Raw genomic sequence first — 21,297 nt, 5'->3', positions numbered from 1 at the left:
GTGATGGAGTCACCATCACTAGAGATATTTATAAGCTGTATAGATGAGGTGGTCAGGGACATGCTTTAGCGATGGGCTTAGTAGTATGAGGTTAGTGGTTGGACTTGATGATCTTAAAGGTCTTTTCCAACTAATATAATTCTATGATGTAAGTTCAAGAGAGGAGTAAGTTACACTCCCTACTATTCAAGGTTGCCAGATCCTGCCTATCTTTGCAATAACTGGCAGAAGTAGTCAAAACACCTACTGTACTGAAAATACATAGTTTGACAATTTGTTATCAGTAGCAGTACATTGTCTCTACACACAATCCCTCCCCACAACAAAAACAATCTAGCTTCTCTCCTTACATCCAATTGTGCCCACATTGATTTAGGAGAATTGCTAAAATATGTGTTTTTCTTCTGATGGCAGCACAGTCAGCCAATTCAGTCTGCAGCATAGCCCCATAAATAGTCAAAATGATATTCCCATGAGGGCAGCACCCCACAGCATGAAGACAGAAAGGTCTACAGCATCATGGGACCCAAACAGAGAAGATACTAAAGTGACCTTGCCACTGTAGGCAATGCATAGTCAAACCATAGCCTATTCTGAAAGGAGCCCAATTTTACATCCTTCTTACAACACAAATAATGATATTAGATCCAGAACTTGTTCAGAGCTAGATCATAGGTCTTGTGACTCCAATCTTGTCCTGACTGCTCTTCATTGATTTCAAAATAACAATTCCTAGTTTCCTATGATAAGAGGAAGATCATAATATTCAATCATTTGATAGATTGGGATTTTTTTTAAATAATCAGTTTCTATTGCTTCTTTTGAAATAATGGCAAAAAGAAATTACTGTTGGTTTTTCAATAGAAAATATTGGGTTTTCACATAAAATCAGTAAGGGTTACTTTATCAGTAAGGGTTACTTTATGGGTTTTTTATTAGACTCAGATTCTGAAATCTTAGTGATCAAGTGTTTTCTGTCAGAAGAATACATGTTAACACATGTTAAGACATTCTTAATATGTATTAAGAATGCAGAAGCAAAGCTTAACATGTAAGTCAAGGCCAAATCAAAATGAGGTTCAGAGAGCATATGTTGTTAGGCCTAGAAAACTCATATCTATTCTGATTAGTGTTGGCTAAAGGTGACTTCCACACCTCTCATCCATCCTAGGATTTTAGCACCACCCTGAGAGAGCTCTGGTACAGACTTTCCAGGGAGGTTATGGAGTCTCCTTCTGAGCTGATCTAGGTGGACCAGCTTTAGCAGGGGTTTTTTACTGGGTGATCTCTGGGGGTCCCTTCCAACCCCTACCATTCTGTGATTCTGTGGTTCTGTGACTCCTTCAACTGTAATTGCAATTACTATAGAGTAATTCTTTTGAGCAAGATGACATCAGTATCTACAATAAAACTTGCCAGACCTTACTGCCGAACTACTAAGTTGTCCACACAACCTTGAAATGATTAGTGTTGGCATACTGTCATCAGCTACCATGGTACCTGATGGAACCTGAGATTCAGCTGTTCTTCTCAATAGTCAGCAGTCTCTTGCCATGCAAAATCTTTCAGGACATGGGACAGATTGTTAACCATCAAGACACAAGAATGCGTTGCAGACAGAGAAGCCTGGCAGGGAAATTGGGCCTACTGTGGAAAGCAGTAAGATCATAGAATCACTTAGGCTGGAAAAGGCTTAAGATCTTTGAGTCCAAGCGTAATGACATATAGTCTACAAATGATACCATGGAACCTCAAGACATTTCAGCTAAACATTAAAGTAAACTGAAGTGAAGCCCCTAGATTCTTCCCAACTGAATTTCTTCTGACTTCTTCTTTCCTGACTGAAGTTCAGTTCTTCTGAACATTATCATATGCTAAGTACTTAGTTATTTCTGCTCTTTGTCTCTATTTGGGAATAAAACAAATGTCAAACTTGTTACCAGGACATTATGCCTTTTTTTTCTTTTTTCTTCTTTTTTTTTTTTTTTAACTAGAACAGATGAATGTTCAATGACCTTAAGTCACAAACCTCTCTTTCCTGTAAAATACTTGATCTAGGGTCATTTTTCCCTGTAGTTACCCAAAGGCAATGTAAATCTAGGTTGATTATTTTTAAAATAATGCTGCTACAGTAAAACACAAGTGATTGAACATACTTACATGGCCTTTTTGGTACACATATTCTGCAATGTATGAGCAGTTCACAAGGTTTTTATTTAAAGCAGTACTGTGAAATGTTAATAATCCTATCTTATAAACAGGGGATGCAGATACTGATGTAAAATAATTCTTCACATAGAAAATACCAACCTCAGTATAGAGTTCTAACTCAGGGCAATGCTTCTTGGTTTATCTCATTGTTCGAGATGAAGAGAGCTAAAAATAGAAGAGAAGCTTGGAAGAGCCAATATGGCTTTTCTTTAGCAAAGTCTTTTCCACAGACTGCTGTGGAAAAGTGGCGGTTGTCCATTTTGCTTATCTGGCCTTGTTCACAAGGTAGTCTCCATGTACTAAATACTGACAGTCTCCTTACACAATCCATTGCATAAGGCAAGGGTATTCCCAGACCTTATCCATATTTTTTACTGTTCTGCATAAAAGTCATTCATTTTTGTCTCTCTATGATTAGAATCTGTTTCCACAGAGGAAGGAAATCTGGCAAAAAGCCAGAGTTGTCCCCTAACTGTTATGAAAAGTGCTGTGAGGCCTTTAACTTAATGCTGGATGGCTGCCAGTTCTGGAGAGATGAGACATGTCATCTGACTTTGAACTTATCTTCTTCCCCATGGGCAATATGCAGCATTATCAGCAGAGCGATGTGGATAAACACTGGTGCAATTAAATATACTTCCAAATTTAAAAATAAATTGATCAATAAAAATAAATTTTTCACTGTTTACAGTGCGCTGGGAACACAGACAACCTCATCCTCCAAACTTTGACAGCTTAACCCAAAGCTCACTAAAATCAGCGAGGATTGTTGTTCATTCTACACTGCAGCACTAAACATTAGAGACTTCAATAAGTAAGCATAAAACTGTATTCAAATAGATTACAATTAGACTTACAAGTTAAATTTTATAAAGATGCTCTGGGACAATTACGCTTCTCTTGGTTCTATATCGCTTCAACTGGTAATGAAACATGGAATTACTTGAACAGATGGAACAAATCTGTTTATTTGCTGGTGATTACACACTATTTTCACTTGCTATCTCTATTGCTATAACGACTGATTAGTACTAGTGCATGGTCTTGCACCAAAGATTTCTTTCCTTCTTACAGCACCAAAGACTTACTAGAAAAATAAATTATATTGCAAGATCTCAAAGGCTTTACATAAGCAGAGAAAGGATAGAATTCCAAATTAGTAGAACAGCGTGTGTAAAACTAGAGAAGTATTGGAAGTGACCAAAGAAAAGGAACCTGGCTGAAGAGAAAGATCTTGGTTTCTGAGCATAGGCCTGAGTGTTTCCAGTTCTTAAGCATCATAGGAGGACTGAAACTGAAGATGAGCTAAAAATACAAACTATTATATCTGCGTGACCCATCTGCATGACAGGAGCTAGTTTATGTGTCCATTACTTTGAGGGATATACATGCGCAATAGCATTGTCAAATATAGACAAAGAGAGAGAATGGGAGGGAAGAGTAAAATGTGTTTGTCTACACTTGAAATAGAACTAGATCACAGATTGTATTTTCAATTTAAGAACAAGTAATTCTTTCCTTGTTTATTACAGTTGTCAAGTAACCATTTATAACTATGTATAGACAACGACAGGGTTGTACAGGGGCAACAATTATTAATGGACAGCACTGAATGATAACTAGAGCTAGCTCCAAAATGGTATTCATTGCACACAGATGTCTGGACCGTGGGCAGATGCCTTAAATTGTCTGTACAAAGCGCTTTTGTGCTATCACAGTAGTCTAAATTGCTTTGCATTTGGTTCCAGACATTTCCACAAACTGCTCTCCACCACATATAAATTCCTATTCTCAAATCCTAACTGGACTTCAGGGGCCAAATTTTTTCCCAGTGTAACTCTTGCTTAATCTGGCTCAGTTCTGTAGATGCAGACAAACTTTGAGAATGGTGTTTTCAGTCATAGGAGATCTCATACATAACCGCACAGGTTACAGTTGAGTCCAGGTGGTTGGACTCCATGATCTTAAAGATCTTTTCCAACCATAATGGTTCTATGATTCTATGATCCTATGATCCTGGTTCAAGGGAGGGCATCCACTGCTCTTGTACCACCTGGTTTGAGGAGTTAGTGCTCAGAAGGAACAAGCAGGAAGAAGGTCGAGTGGAGGTATAGTTTCATGCTTGTTCTGTATTCAAAACCCGATACACTTCACAAGACAATATAACCATGATCAACACTCTTGGGGAAGGCTTTTTTCAAATGTCCTGTGGTACCCTATGCAGAGTAAAAAGGACTACTGTAACATGCCTTATAAAGCTTTAACATTTTTCTTTTACATGTGCTGGTCTCTGGTTTAATCTGTGAATTATTAGCTGACAATCATCATACTTACTGCCCTTCAATATGAGGGGCCCCAAAGAAAATCATCATGAGAGAAGGAAACAGAGATCAAGTAGTTGACTGAATAACTGCTATTCTGCAGTGCAACTCTGCAAAGAGAATGAAAAATACATTTGCTAGTGGACATTCTATGAGGGTCACTTTATATACCTAAGACTGAAAAATCTTTCTTGGTTTTATTATTCCTATTAGCAAGGAATTATCTATTACCTAATCCTAGAGGAATCATGATTAGACTTTAATTTATCATGCATTTTTGCCTGCAGTCAAAATAGCTTTCAAGGTAGACTTAACAGATAGTGTTGTTAAATCATACAGGCCTCCTTTTTTCCTCCATCCAAGGGTCATGGCAATACATTACCTGACCCTACTTCCCAGTTGCTTCTTGCTGTGGCAGAATTATCAATTACCAGTTGAAAGCCAGGTAATATTAAGATATTCTGATACCAGCACATGGTTCCACATAGCTTTTAGCCCTGATAATGTGCACAACGCTACATCACTTTTTCCTCTTTTTACTCTGACACTGAAGTGCCAGAAAGATAATTTTGTCTGTCATCTTGGACATTTTGGCCATAGCATAAAGTCTTCTAGATTTCAGTATTCTTTAGAAATCAAAACTATGACAAAGATTCTTCTTGCTTTTTAGTTAAGTAAAATGGTAATTTAGATTTGGTTGGATATAAATAATCTCAGATTTGTTTATGTTATCGTGTTACCCAGAATCGTAATTATGGTCCAAGACATCATATGCTAAATGCTAATTAACTAAATAAATAAATAATTTAATCCCACAACAACCCAGAAACATGAAGGTATCTAGAAATCTACAGCTGCTTGGTAAAAAAAGAAAAAGAAGGAAACAAACAACCAACGACTGTGAGGTCGAACTAGATTGGTAATGCTTTCAGTACCACAGTGTTAAGGCTGAGCTGTAGCTGGACTACTGCAATTTTCCTCCCATTTCATTATATGGTTGCTAGTTCTCCTGATCCTGTTTAAACTGGAAGAAGCAAAGAAGATACTTCAAGGATGCAACTTTGCCCCATAACCTCAGCCTGCATGTGAATATTGGCAGGTTGAAGGATTAGTGGAAACATGGATAGAATCTATCTGAGGTGGAAAAGCATGAGCAATCTTGACACTTACTGTATAGCTGGTGTGATGGGTTTGTCAGCAGTGCAGATCTGCTTTAAATGTCAAGTGGAGTTGATGCAGCTAGAGGAAACTTCAGGCCCTCCCGTGGTACCTCAAATCAAGTATTGCAAAAATGTAATGACCTTTCTGTAATATTGTAAAAACACACCGCACAGTGAAATGAAGCTATAATTCAAGTGGTCTCCACTCCAACAATAATAAACAGGGATGTGCTATTCAATATTTAAGTCCTGACTGCTTGATCATGGTTTTATTTATTATTGTTATCTGTTATTTATGTACTATCTTTGGGGAATAGTGCTTCTCAGGAAAACTCCCTGTAAGGTTTCAAATTTATCATATAGGGAATTTCAGAAGGAAACAACAGAAGCACAAACCAGTGGAGGCAACTCTCATTTCTAGGGTAAAATCCAACACTTTGGAGCACAGAAAATCTTGGTTTTTACATTCGATTAATATTTTATACTCTGGAAGATGTAGGAAGGTTGCAGGAAGGTTAGCCATGATCAGTAGCATAAATACATGTCTGTCTAAAATGACTGTGTGTGATCTTTGTTAGATGTAAGACCAGGCTATGAAGCAGTGCCTGCGGACAGTGAAGGTGCAGCTGGGAGCAGAGCAGACTGTCAGCCTGGTAGCAGTTTCAGGCTCCCTCTCGAGTACATGACTATGAATTACAAATAAATCTTCCAACTCCACTGCTCCTGCAGCCTGCACATTTGCAAAAGATGAAATAAAGCCAAAACGTTATTTGTGTAAGCCTAGGACAAAAGAATCCTCAATATAAGGTTAGTCTAGATATGAAAGAGATATATGAAATAAAGGCCAGGTTGGAAGGGGCTTTGAACAACCTAGTCTAGCGGAAGGTGTCTCTGCCCCTGGCAGCGGGGTTGGAACTAGGTTGTCTTTAAGGCCCCTTCCAACCCAAATCATGCTATGATTCTATGACACAGATCTTAGGAAACACTGCCAAGCTTGCCTCTTGCCAAAGGTTCTTGAAACAGAAGAATGGCACATGTTGACACGCACAATATTCCTTCTGTCCTGGTAAAGTTGCTAGAAAATACACAGATGAATAAAAAATGGGGAAATGAAAGTAGTATTTTAGCCATGAAAGAGGAGAAATTATTGTTGCCACAGGTGAACTACGGCTCTGAGAGCTGAGGATGAATGTTGATGATGAGGATGCAGTTGAGCAACTGTCAACTGAATTTAATAATGACCAAAGGAATACTGAATTCTAATACTATTACATAAAACAACACTGCAGCTATTATTGTTTATGCTATTGATGTTGCTCTAATTATACACAAAAAGTGCTCAACAATTAGAGGCAACATGAATGGAGGTGAGGGAAGGCTATTCAAAATCCTTCACAAAGGAGTCAGGGCTTGCCTGTCAAGGTTTTGGTAGAGGGAGGGCTACAGAGGTGGCTCCTTTGAGAAGATGTCAGAAGCTTCACCTGTGTCCAATACAGCAGTGGACCAAGTTCCTGGCAGGATCGCTGAGCCCTTGGAGTGGAACCCACACTGGAGCAGGATTGCTGTCAGACCTGTGACCCTGTGGAAGGAGCCCACACTGGAGCAGCTCATGAAGAACTGTAACCCATGGGAACAATTCAGGTTGGAGGACTGTGTCCCATGGGAGAGACCTGTGCCAGAACAGGGGCAGAGTGTGAGAAGTCCTCTCCCTGAGGAGAAAAGAGCAGCAGAAACAACATACAATGAACTGATCATAACCCCCATTCCCCATCCCCCTGCACCACTGGGGGAGAAGGCAGAGAATGTGTGAGTACAAGCCCTGGAAAACAGGAGGGATGGAGGAAGGTGTTTTGAGATTTAGCTTGTATTTCTCATTATCCTACTCTGGTTTGGTTGATAATAAACTAGATTAATTTTCCCTAAGTCAAGTCTGCTTTACTCATGACAATAATCTCTGAGTGATGTCTCTCTGCCCTTATCTTCACCCATAAGTCTTTCATTATATTTTCTCTCCCCTGTCCTGCCAAGAAAGAGTGATACAGTGGCTTTGGTGGGTACCCAGCATCCAGCTAGGGTCAACTCAGCACCCAGAGTGAAGACAAAACAATGAAGACGAACTCCAAAACAATGAATTACCACATACTTTGCCAGAATAGCACCAGCTGTCCCACCATCCCCTGACAATGTGATAATTAGTAGCTGGAAACCACCAAACCATGAACTAGGAACCTAAGTAGGAGAAGACTTAATCAGTAAAGCACATGAACAGGTGACATAAATCAGGTTCATAATTAGGAGAGTAAACAGCTGAAAATTAGTTTCACCAGTATAAAAGGAAGATCCTTTCTATTTAACTTAAGACAGAGATGCTAGAAAGGCTTTGATTTCCACACAAAACTGATGGAGATTTTTGTTTATGTGTTATAAAGCAAAAAGTACTACAGGTAGAGACTGAGCAAATGTATGATGGAGCTGAGACACATGCAGAGGTGAGAGCTTCACGGCTACTGAACATAAATGGTCTTATTCAAGGCATGAAATCTTAATTTCTCTGGTTTGTCTTCCCTGCTTTTTTTTTTTAGTGATGACTATGGAAAGCCCATTTTGTAACTTTTAAGTCTGGATGTGTAGCTCTAAATGTAAGATTAGTTTAATATTCAGACTGGAATCTTTGGAGCATGGAAACTTTTTAGCAAGTTGTTGCCACATCTCATGCTACTGCAAATCCTTCTCCTCTCTTACAGGCTGTTACTTATAGGAATATTAATCTCTGAAATGTGGACCCAAGATAGACCAGGTAATACTGCAGTGAATTGCTTTCTTGGCTCTTTATAGGTAATGTCTGTGTATGTGTGTTTCAGAAGAGTCTGGAGTTCTTGTGGTAGCCATACTTAGCCACTTTCCTGACAAATTCCAACTATACATGTTCTATATTTCCTTCCTCTGGTTACTCCTGTTTACTTGATCCTAGTATATAAGGCCTTTTAAATACTAAAAGGTATCATAGAATGGTAGGGGTTGGAAGAGACCTTTAGAGATCATCTAGTCAAATGACCCTGCAGAAGCAGGTTCACCTAGATCAGGTAGCATAGGAACATGTCCAGGTGGGTTTTGAAGACCTTGTCTTGTCACGAGTTAAAATAGAAAAAAGGATGCCCCAATTTCCTGACATCTACCACTTATTTACTTGTAAATATTAATGAGATCCCCCCTTAGTCTCCTCTTCTCTAGACTAAACAGCCCCAGTTCCCCCAGCCCTTCCTCATTAAGGAAGATACTCCAGTCCCCTCATCATCTTAGTGGCCCTAAATGCCTCAGAAGAAACAGTTTTCTTAACCAAAACTGCTGTCTGCTTGAACTTTTCCTTACAAAACAGAGCTATTTATTAGAAATATCTATTGAAATTCTTCTGTGTCTCTAGTCCTACACTTGAAACAGTTTGTAACTGCTTTTAAGAGATTTGCCAGTCTGATTGGTTTGTGCCATGGTGATAGCTTGGGACTTGAGCTTCTCAAGCCATTCTCTTTGTTCCTGTGTGGTCCTTTCCCAGCATGAGCTAAATGGCTTTGGGTACTGATCCTTGGGCAGGTGAAGAGCCCAGGGTGACGTGTAGCTGACATGTCTGCTCCCAACCCAGATTTGGCTTGTGGTTCCCCTCGTGAATAGATGTGCATGGGGCTTTTTTGGTTTTGTTGTTTGGTTTGGGGTTTCTGTTGGTTGGGAGTTTTGATTTAGGAATTTTTTTTTTTCCCCTCTTTTCTGGAGAATATGGGGACTTGTTCTTTTTTGTTTCATTTAAGATGTTCTAATTGGGATAAACAATTTAGGACTTTTTTGACACCCCTCCAAAATCTTGTTTCCATGGCTGGCTGTTTCAGGTAACATTGTCAGCTATCTGACACATTTACTACTGGAATACTAATTTCAGGAATGGCTTTTCTCTTTGAAGTATTACTGGTTTAAAAACAAAAATCCTCGTATACCTCTTGACCAGAGATGTTGAATATGACTGTCACAACACTGACTTTATAAAGCAATTTGGGAAGGAATAGATATGTGTTCATATGTTACCTTTAATCCTCTACTTACTGGCATTTCAATGTGTTCAACACAGGACCTATGAGTTCAGAATGCTTGGGGAACATTTTGCGTATAATTGTGAGCACAGAATACTTTAAGGACCAGTACTTATCTTTTTCTGTTGTTGGTAAGTTGATATAAAAGAACTTGGAAAGGGAATTTCACATGGTGAAAAGTTTAAAATCCTTTGTCCTCCTATACTAGAATCCCTGGATTATTCTAAGATCATATTGCTTAACAGTTTGGATCTTATTGTAAGTAAAGCAAATACTACCTTTATTTCTATATAATCTATCCTGTAGACTTGTTATAACTCAGCTATGATTAGTCTTGGGACTCAAATTGGAATGAATTATGGTAGCATTTAGGTACATTAATGCTGGTGGATTTCCTTCCTGGTAAAACTTTTCCACAGTAACATCACATACTGTTCTGAAAATTCAGTAATTGTAGTTGGTGCTATGCTATTGATTTTGCACTAGTAGCTTCTCACCTTCTTTGCTTACAGCTTAGGGTCTTGGTGGAGGTGTAGAATGTCTTAGTTTAAGGAAAACTAGCTGGGCTTTCTGGTCTTAGTAGTTAACAAATGGTGTATTCAAGTGAGAAGCACCAAAGAGTGCCCTGAAAGGGCAGAGTGAGATAATTTTGAAGCTATAAACATCAGGTGTAAGATTGTATGCATAAGGTGTAAACTCAGCTTGAACTAGCTCTCCATGATAGTCAGTTGTCAAATTAGATATAGTCCATGACATATATAACATTCATCTTTCTAGAATGTTAAACTTTTACAAAAACCCCTCTCAATATATGCTATTTGTTCAGGCATTTTCATCCAAACCTAAAGAAAGACGCTGCAACTTTTGAAAAGGAAACTCAAAAACCTAAATGAAAAAGCCCCAAACCCCAAAGACAGTTTTGTAGCCTAACAAAAATCTAAGCTAGGCTTTAGTATGCTCATGATCTTGGTAAGATTGTGGAAGAGACTCTGTTGGCCAGACAGGCATTGCAGAGGAATATGGTAGCATGCTAGCTGCAGATCAGGCTCTTGATGTTGCTGTGCTGTCATCAGCTATGAATCCTGAGAGCTTTGACCTGGATGACCCAATTTACTGTTCTATGCTTACTGGGGCTTTTGGCCCTTTAGGTTTTAATATCTTTACATGTCAGTAATAACTTTTGATTTTGCAGACTTTGTAATTACTTTTTTCATCACTTTGAGATTCTCTTATGTCTGAGCCCAGGGTATGCAGCTGAGTCCTATTTGAGTAGGGTCACCTGTACACTGAGGTGAGAATGGATCACTTGGGGAGTTTGTGGAGCAGGAGTTATACTCATTAATTATGTGCTTCACTAATTGTCCTTAGATAAATCAGGCATAGCCTGGGAGCTAACTGAGACTATGGCATCACAGTGTGGCTATACAGTAACTTACAGCAATTGGAGTAACATCGAGTTCCGTGCTTCAGTTCTAAGCTGCCATTCTCACTTAGAGGTAAGCCTATTGTAGGCCTTCTGACTACAGTGCTATGGTATATGACCTTTATGTGAAAGATTACCAAATTATTGAGAGGTATTAATTGAGGTGTCATAACAACTTGACTACCTTTTAGCAGAAAATAATTTAGTTCTCCTGAAATATATCCAGAGGTTGGAGAATATTCGAAGATGCTGACATTTGAATGGCCTACAGATGACCACATGAATGCTGCTGAAGGGCAAACGTTTTCTTCGGAATAAGAATAAGGAATTCTGTCTGTCAGTATTCTAATTACTGCCTGAGATACATTAGGGCAAAAGCTCAAAAGCTTTGGTTGCTTGTTACTTTACTCAGTGATATTATGTCATAAAATGCAAGATCAGCTGTATTTTAAGGAGCATATTTTTTTATCCAATTCTGGGATTATGCAGAAATTTGAAGCTCCTCCCCAAAGTATCTATATAGCTGTACATCCATAGGCATATAGCCTGTGTAGTTAATCAAGTAGAAAACGGTAATGCTTCAGTATGGTGTTGATGTTCTGTACAGAGGCTGGTAGGTAGGTTTTGCAATTTACTTTTGAGTCACAAGGATAGATGGTGCCTAACGAGGGAAAAATCAGTCTAACAAGTGTTCTCTGTGTCCATGCAGAAAGATGTGTTTGTAGTAACTATACAAATCAAAGCATCTCATACTCATGATATGAAGAATGCTACAATCCATCTGAAAAGTGCAAGCTGCTATTATGGTCCATGGAGTCCAAGAGAGTTACTATGTGAAAGTAATTACATGGAGGTAAGTGTTGGAGGAACTTATGGGAAGATATTTAAATTGAGGTAGGAGAATGTATTGGAAATAGAATTTGAATGCCCATCTGTGAACAGCTCACAAGTGAATGCATAGAATGCATCTTGAGTTAAGTAATGCTTTTATATTATGCTTATGTAGCCTGCTTGCCTGCATTAGTAGTCAGTAATTGTGAAATGGTATTCAAAAGGTTAAGCTAGTGAATTGAACTTGTTAAATGTTGCCTCATAGGGTTTTGAGAACAGAAATGTAACCTTTCTGAAAGAAGATTCTCTACTGAATTTGCTGGGGAGAAATGCAGGGGGAGAGGGAGAGGACTTCTCATGGAAGAGGACTTGGCAGTCAAAAACAAATTCCTGGCCTTAACTAGAAGTAGAAAAAGGAAGATAGGTGGAAAATGAAGTTGAAATTAAGTGGACTATAAATAAGGCCCCATGCATGATGCCATCCTACACCATAACTTTTTAGTTGGTTGGAGGAAACCTCTCTCTAGGAAATGCTAATCTCCCTTGAAAGATGGTGTTGAAGGCAAGGAAACAATTGTCATCAACAAATCCCTTATGGAGATTATTCCCTTCAGGTTTCTGTCAGGAGGGAGGTTCCACAGACTATAAAAGGCTTAACTCAAGATGAACTTGATGACTGGACTCTCACCTTTCCAGAGGTAAAACTATGTATTTTACTCCTAGTAAAAGCTAGTGCTACTTCTGGCACAACCATCCTTCTATTTTATGTCCACACAGTACAAAATGTCTTTTCAAAAAGCACTTCAGCAAGAGAAGTAGAACTTTTGTACCTAGTGACTTTAGTGTAGAGGTTTTTGTTAGAAATAGACAGGTGTAGGCCGTGTCTCCAAAGAAGAAATGGAAACCGATTTTTCAAAGAGACTAGAAATAAAGTCGTCCCCAGGCAAGAGATTGAAGCAACAAAAACAATCTGTAAGATCTCATGACTTGAGAGTGAACTGTGGATAGGCTTTTTCTTCGACCCTGTATTTGTAATATAGCAGCACAGTTAATTCCTGATGCTCCTAATATGGAATGTTGCTTTTATATATGTGAGGGGGGCAAAAGCTGGAGGGATAAGCCCCTAACCATATTCAGAATAAGGCAACAGAACTACTGAGCAGTTCAATACAATAAATTGTTCAATATGGTCGTAAATCTGTTGTTTTGAACAGTAGTTTTAAAGTGTTGATGAATTTCTCTGGGTAGACGAAAAGAGAAGAAGCCTCAATATGGCAAATAGTGTTTCATCAGCCAGAAGAAAAAAAGGCTCTGCTTGTGAGAGATGCTTGGAGTGCAGGCTACGGATTCAACACCACAGACACCAGAGTTCTGCTGCGAATTCCATACACTGCCACACAAATTCAGCTGTTTGAGGTTGGTATGCTTATTCTAGCCCAGCAAACTGCCTGGCTGTGTAGGTCTAACCAGATATTTTCCTAAAGGATCAGGGAATTATATTATCTGCAGTGAGATCAAGCACATTTTACAGACAGAGATGGATGATCCTGATGGTGGATACCACTGTGGCATGTCCTTTAGGTGAGAAAGAAATGCAATACCTTACTCCAATGCTCAGGGACCAACTTACAACTGGAGTAAGTAATGATCTGACAGCTTTCATTTCTTCTTCCTAAGATGGTGTAAATTACACGGACAAAACTATTATCTGGACTGTTCCAAAATACATTCAACCACTATCTACTGGAGCAACTAGCTTTAAGGATGTGCTTGTTGAGGCTGGTGTGGATCTGCATAGACTCTCTGCCAAAGAAATGGCTTCCAGGAAATATGTGTTATTGAATAACTTAAATGCAATCACAATGGAGATACCAATAGGTGCTGAAGGTGGCTATTACAAGGTTAGTAACTTATGTTAAGCTACGCAACAGACTTTCTGGGTTGGTTGTTGGGTGTTTTTTTGTTTTCTGGGAAGGAATAATTCTTCATTCTGTTCCTTTTAAAGACAAGATGGAGGTGAGGGGGAAGAAAGAGTATATTTAAAATGTCAAAAGCCCTGACCAAGGATAGCTCCTGTAAGCACCACTTTGTGAAGAATTTCTTTTCTTGTAAGCACAGATGGACAGAATCGCACACAGAACTATTGATTTGTTTCATTTCTCAGGTTAATACAGAGCTTTTGCCTTTTAGTTCTGATGTCATACTCCTTGGAGATTGTCTAACTGCACTGTAAAGCATGCATGGTTTCTGCTGTATTTTACACAGATCATTTAAGAGAATGAGAACAATGTATTTGTCCACTAGACCATATGATTTGAAACAGGCTGAGACTATACATCTAAACCTGATTACTTGGAGTAAACTGAATCTTGGGCAACTGTTTTTAACATCTGAACTTCAAAGGAAGGTTCAAGAAGAGCCCTCACTACAGAAATAATTCCCTGCTGCTTTGAAATCTGGGAGAGGAGGATAACTTCCCTAAGTCTTTTGAATATTCTGAGATAATTTACACTCATAGAAATACAAGTACCATTTGCAAGCTCACGATTCCAGAGCTGAGAAAGACAGTTGTTTAGAGCTATAGCTCTATCTGACCTTGAGATGCTACAACATTAAATTTATGTAAAATGATGTTATATTAAAACATGTTGATTTTGAAATTCTAGACTTCTGTGAGCAGTGGACACCATGGGGCAAAATATACCATCAACCTGTTCTTGGAACATCAGTGGGAAGATAACAAATGGGGACTAACCAAAAATACTATTATAAAGGAAATAGAAACACCATTTGAACAAGTAGAAATTACTATAACCAACAGTAAGTAGCCTAATGCTGAATTTTCTGAGGGTTTTGATATTGATGAAGGCTTAATGTTACTGTGCTCCTTTTCAGACTCAAATATGAGTGCAAGGTTGATGAATGTGACAGTGGGGACATTTCTCTCGGATGTGGAGCTTGTGGACTTAACCATTGACAAGGAAACTGTTGCTGTAGCTCAAGCTGTCCAGTATGGCTATCTAACATACCAGGTCAGATATGCTAATGGAAGCAAAGCCTACGTAATACAAGTCCCACTTGATGCACCAAGCATTAAGAAAGAGGTGTGTACTAAGACACTGCAGCATACTGTGATATAAAAACAGTTATATCACTTGATGATTTTTATTTCTAAATATGATTTCCCTAGTACATGAGAGCAGACATGAGAGCATACACCCTGAATGTCACACTTGCCTTTATAATCCATCCAACAAATGAGACCTTCACTGTCCCTGTCCTAACAGTGTCAACTGTTAAAGATGCAGGTAAGCTAATGGAATTTGAGCAAAACTGTACCAATCTGGCTGCAATTAACCTGGTTGTGAACTCAGCTGATAATCAGGTTAACTTCAGCCAGGGGTACTGCCAGTTGTAAATACCCTTATTTAAACTCTGATGGTAACTAGCATGCTGACTGACTCTCATATTACAGTGTTGCCAAGTGCAAGAGGATTTTGTGATGAGAGGAACCTTCATCTTGTTGTCACCCGTGGGAACGTGGACCAAAACTGGTTACCTTTCATCTCAGACTACCACCTGACCCCAGAGGCTGCACAGAAGCACAGTTACAGCCTGAGCGACAATGGCACTCACTTGGCAATCTCTGTCCCTTTCCTTTCTTCCCATGTGAACTATGAGGTAGCAATTAAAGGCCATGCTCTAGCTGTGAGATGGGCAAGTTACACTATGTGCTTGAAAGCAAATTAACTCTTTGCTTTGAGATAGATTTAATGGAGGACGGTTTTCTGTCCTTGGAAGAATAGTTTTAATTTTCTTTGGTTAATGGTGGCAGAAGGAGGCAAGAAAAAAATCCACAAGCACTTTAAGGCTTAGCCATGTTTAATTGCAATGTTACATGCAAGGGTACTTGTATTGCACATTATTGCAAAATGGCTGGAAAAGTTTGTTGTGTCACCTTCTAGACAAAAAAAACCCTCTCCTGTGCATTTCACTTTGAAGCACTGTTACCTTTGGCTTGTGGTAACCTATCGTATTATTTTTTAACAAGTCAGCTGAACAGTGTGTCTTTATTCTCTTGTTTAACATGTGTTTATCATCTCTAGGATTTTCATACCTCTGGAATAAAGACTTCACTCCACCTAACCTTAAAGGATGGTGTCACCTTGGCTAATAGAAGAGACTTCTCGGTTTCCTGCAGATTCTCACCTTCAGAGCTAATACGTAATAACATGTTGGGGATTAGCTGTTAATGGTCTTTGAGTCACACAAGCCCATGCAGGCTGAAATGTTTCTGGAGTTTATACTTGTGTGATACTCTATTTGCCTGTTACTTCCTGCAAATGTCTTATGTGGCAAGTCAAATTACAGACTGAAGTGACTATTCTGCCCAGTATGGGGAGTGGGTGTGATGGTGGAAGGAGGTGGGAAAGTCTGCTTCCCCTCACACTTCCAAAATCATAAAACTTTAAAAAAATGTTTTTGTTGTTGGTTTTGGGGTTGAATGGGAGTCTGTTGGAGATTTTTGTTGTTTTGTTTTATTTTGATAGAATGGAGGGAGAATCAATGTATAAATTAGTCATTCTAAAGCTACTTGTCAAAACCGAATGCACTGAACATCTTGACTAGAAAAAAATTGTTTTGGGAAAAGATGAGAGCTTCTAGGAGAAGAAAGGTGATCACTAGCTTTGTCCACTCTCCTGGAAGTTAGCTTGAAGAAAATCAGATGTTAATACTGAAGAATCTTGCTCAAGATTTAATTCTTGTGAGCAGCCAAAAACTTGTTGTTAAATCTGTGCAGAACTGTGCTAGATTAGTTCTGATTTGTATGAAAAAGTATTTTTCTCTTTCAGAGTGCCTTCCCAATGGCACTGTGGTTATTACAGCAGTAAAACTGGTTGGAATTGCAGACCTAGACACCAGCTTGCTTGTCTTGAGAGACAGACGATGCAAACCTCAACTAGTGACAGAAAAGACTGCAACCTTCAAGTTCAATGTGAACACTTGTGGAACAAGCAGAAAGGTAAGAGCTTCACCATATGAAGTTTACTCTGCATTAGAGTGAATTAGTGTTATTAGACCTGTCAGTCTCGGAGTTGAGCAGACATTGCAAGAAGGTCACAGATGACTTCTACATTCTTTTTCTGAGGATACTGAACTCAGTTGGGAAGAAATTATTTGGTAAAGATGGCTTTCAAGGTCAGAGGTGCTTTCTGAAACTAGTCTTGAGTTTGACATCTTTGAATTGATTAGTAATGGACTTGAATGTGAGTTTATGCTGTTGAGGTACATTCAGATGCCTTGCAGAAGCTGCTTAGGTGTTGCTAATGACTACCTGGCCCAAAACAAGAGTGGATCCTGTTCCTGCCACTTATGTACTGCATAAAAAGAAAATAGACAAAATAACAAAGGATCAGATGATGCTCAAATCTGGGTCACCACAAATGCAGCTTGTTTCTGTGTTGTCTCATGCTAGACATTGATTCTGTCAACAGAAATAGCTGATCTCTTCTCGGATGTGGTGCACTCTCATTCTGGGGTGTCATGTCATATTCAAGGTATTGTTAGCTAATAAACTTGTTTTGTGACTATGACATGACTGTTGGATATATTCAGCTTCAATTCAGCAGGCATGGGGCTGTTGGTTGGTAATATCTGGCCATTCCTAAGTGTACTCTGTTCAGTGCAATCTACCAGTCAAGTGAAGGGATGCAAGTATTGTGTCAAAACCAAAATAAACTTTAATGTAACTGTCCTGTTTGTAATGATGTGTATCTTTCAGTTCAATAGCACGACTATGACATATGAGAATGATGTGCTCTATTTCAGACTTGGTAATGGTACACCAGTATATCAGTAAGTGTCATACCTTGGACAACCTTCTTTTAGTAAATTTTGGTTTCTAAAAATCTAATGATAAACCTCTTGTCTCAGACTGAAATTTGTATGCTGGTATGCAATCAAGCAGACTGTTGATGTCCAATATGAATCTAAGAAGAACCCTGTACCCAGTGTAAAGCCAGGATTTGGCTCTCTTGCTCTTTCATTAAAGCTTTTCAAAGGTAAGTAATATTTATGTTTAGACTCCATAGAATCACTGAGTGGTTGAGGTTGGAAGGGGCCTCTGAAGGTGATCTTCTCTGTCCACTCCACTCAAGCAGGGCCACCTAGAACAGGTTGCCTAGGTGTCTCTCCAGATAGTATCTCCAAGGATGAAGGAAACCCTCTTTAAGGCCTCTAACAAAGGTTTTCCTTTCTAGAATGTAACATAAATGGTCAAGTATCTGTAATGGATCAGACCTAGCATCACTGACACATGTAGTTTTCCAGCTTGATCTGGCATGCTAAAACCCTTGAGTAGTCTATGTGATGTCAGCTTCCCTCTCTTATTGGCTACCTAAGTTTTGCTAAGGAGAATTAGCTCTGACCAAAATAATCATAACCTGTGTCAGAGAAGGCAGCTAATAAGCATTGCTACTGTAAAATGGTAACTGCTACCAGAAAGGACTAACTGATGCCTGAACCAAATCCTCACCTTGACTGGTGCAGCCCTGAGGAATGTTTTTACATGCCCATGCCCTGTACCTTTAGAGAGACAGTTTTGAATGAGCATCTTATGCCCATCTTGGGTTTTTTTTCCAGAAGAAGTGTCTCACTATAAGCTCCTCAGAGCCAAGGAATATTGTTGCTATCTTTGCTTTCATTACTAATCCTTACTCTTCTGCCATACTTTTCCAGTTTGCTGGCATTCATATGCTCTCCCTAGATTTTGGTTTCACTGTGCCAGAGTAAATAGTAGTGGAAAAAAGAGTAAAGCAGAAAGTTTATAAATACTTACTCTGTAAAAAGGAAACTCTAACATCAGTACTCTCTTCTAGAGAAATCCTATTTGGACCGCTACCAGGATTCAGAGTATCCTGTGGTAAAGTACCTGAGGGAGGCACTATATTTTCAAGTTGAACTTATCCAGCCTAAAGATGCAAGACTGGAACTAAACCTGGATAACTGTTGGGCTACAAAGTCTCCAAGCCAAGACAGCCTTCCCCAGTGGCCCATCCTTACAAATGGGTAAGGAAGACTTCCCTCCTGTGTTTGGTAAATCTTCATCAGAAGGCCCTTCTCCTTAGGTGGGGAGAAAGGGGAGGAGTACAGAAGTCAGCTTGGATGCATTGTTTTGATGGGCAATCATTGCAAGATGTAGAGCACATGTTGGTGACAGTACAGTGGCTATGCCTTCTGGTTGCAGCATGTCATGAGGTGTCCAGAAATGCTTCTAGCTAACAGCTTCCAGCTGGAAAGAAAGAACAAATAGCAATTCTGACTGGACAAAAGGCAGGGATCAGGACTGAGAGGAGCTCTATCCTTACCCTTATGGTCCTAGGAAACTGGAGAGAAGGAAACTCCTATATATTTCACCTCCTTGCTTTGTTTAAAGATTTGGTTGAAGTGATGAAGGTTTAAATTAAATACATTTTCTTTCACTTTCCCAAAAAAGGTGTGAAAACAGGGAAGACTCTTACAGAACTGTCTTCCACAAAGTTAATTATAGCCTCAAAGTAAAATTTCCTCAGCATCTAAAGAGATTTGAAGTGAGGATGTTCACCTTTGTACAAGGCACAACTTTGTTACAAGAGCAGGTGAGATGTCTCTGTCTGTCATGTGCTGTCAGCAGTCTTGGTCTGTGAGCCTGGAGCTGTGCATGCAGCAAATGGGATGTAATGTCTCAGTTCTCCTGGTGCTGCCTTGGTGCTATTAGCTACCTCCTTGAAGTCATAATACTAGAAGAGCAGTAAATAAAGACCAGCCACTTAAAAGTGTTCATTTAATCTCCTTTGGGGTCAGTACATGTATCAGATGTTTGCCAAATGACTCTCCTATGCATAAACATTCTTGTCTTGTAGCTGTATTTCCACTGCAGTGTGGTGATCTGCAGTACTATGCAACAGCCTTCAGACTTCCTTTGTCCAAGGAGATGCAGCCCTGGGAAACACACACTTGGTAAGAAAATGGGCACTGCTGAAGTAGCTTCTGAATATTTGCTCAGCAGTGTGGCACATGCTCTCACGGGCTGTGTCAGACAACCAGCTCCTAGTCCTAGCATGTGCTGTACAGAAAACTAAAAGCTGAAATGTCTCACCAGACCACAGCACAGAACCACATCCACATGGGCAAGCATCATCTGGAGCAGTGCTTGTCAAGAAGAAAAAAAACTAGCAGAGGTTGGTATCAGCCTTAAAACTACACTGCTGAAACAGCAAGCATACTGCTGCTGTAAATGACAGATCTCTGCATGCCTCTTCTCTCTATAGGTGAATATGCTGACTTTTGACAAAGGCTAAACAAGAACTATTCAGTTTTATAAAGTTGCTTACTTATGTCATCTAACTACACAACCTAACCAGACTGTCAAGTAATGACATCTCTGAAGTATCTACTGGGAAAGTATATTGGTAATGTCTACTGAGAAAAGGGTCAGATGAAGATACATCCATGTGGCTTAAGTTAAACTAGTGTGTTGCTCTCATGTTTCTTTACAGTGTCAAACTCAAGTTTTTTTGTGTGTGACTTGCCTCAGACCTAGTCTGCTCAGGTAATGTGTCTAAAACCTGTGTCTAGACAATGTGCAGCTGGAAGCATCTGTTTTGGAATAGGGTTTAGGAAGGTGACAACAGGTGTGAAGTAAATTGTAAATCACTTTGAACTGTTCTAAAGCTTCACTATGAACAACAGATTGCAGGGAGCCTAATGTCAGTAAGAGTCTTTTTCAAAGCAAGATGAAGTAAAACATGCTTGATTTTCTAGCAGCTATTGAAAGAAAAGCTGTGAACTCTCATCTTGCAGAGTAGCTCTGTAATGTCAAGTCTCCCTCCCCAGCTGGAGGGAAATCACCCAGGTAGCATTAGTCACTGCTTAGCTGATTGTCAGTCTAAATGAAAAAAAGCTTTTAGTGAAGGCTAATACTTGGATTCTTTCTATAAAGTGTTAAGCAGTCTTCCTTACTAGAGAATATGATGCCTAGGATCTCCCATCCAATTATCCTGTCTTTTTTTGTTTTCTAGGAGGAAATGTCTTGATGTCTTCTCTGCATCTGAACAGTGATATGAAAACAGCATAGATTCAATATTTTCCTGTTCTAGGGAAAGATATTGCTTTAGCATGAATCATTTTCCCTTAAGGCTAAAGGTACAACTGAATGTCTGCTTTTTAATTTGATATTAAATAGAATTTACTACAGGGAGTTTCTCTGACAGCTAACTTGAGCAAGAAACTGTTTT

At 39.2% G+C, this 21,297-nt stretch overlaps 1 protein-coding gene across 1 annotated transcript; it reads left to right on the top strand.

Annotated features, from left to right (window-relative positions):
* Positions 1–9,811: 9,811 nt before the first annotated feature.
* Positions 9,812–20,351, top strand: LOC104557204 (uncharacterized). Its single transcript, XM_061990330.1, has 20 exons — positions 9,812–9,899; positions 11,137–11,264; positions 11,901–12,044; positions 12,637–12,720; positions 13,271–13,438; positions 13,507–13,603; positions 13,700–13,923; positions 14,689–14,842; positions 14,918–15,126; positions 15,213–15,330; positions 15,498–15,703; positions 16,129–16,246; positions 16,876–17,045; positions 17,805–17,878; positions 17,957–18,084; positions 18,901–19,090; positions 19,518–19,659; positions 19,924–20,020; positions 20,163–20,230; positions 20,319–20,351. Exons 1-20 carry the CDS (start codon positions 9,812–9,814, stop codon positions 20,349–20,351), a joined length of 2,640 nt encoding a protein of 879 aa, XP_061846314.1.
* The last annotated feature ends 946 nt before the right edge of the window (positions 20,352–21,297 follow it).

This window comes from Colius striatus, chromosome 2 (assembly GCF_028858725.1).
Source record: "Colius striatus isolate bColStr4 chromosome 2, bColStr4.1.hap1, whole genome shotgun sequence".
In the NCBI taxonomy this organism is placed as follows: Eukaryota; Metazoa; Chordata; class Aves; order Coliiformes; family Coliidae; genus Colius; species Colius striatus.
Note: the sequence above shows the minus strand (reverse complement) of the source record. Positions and strands in the feature narration are given on the sequence as shown.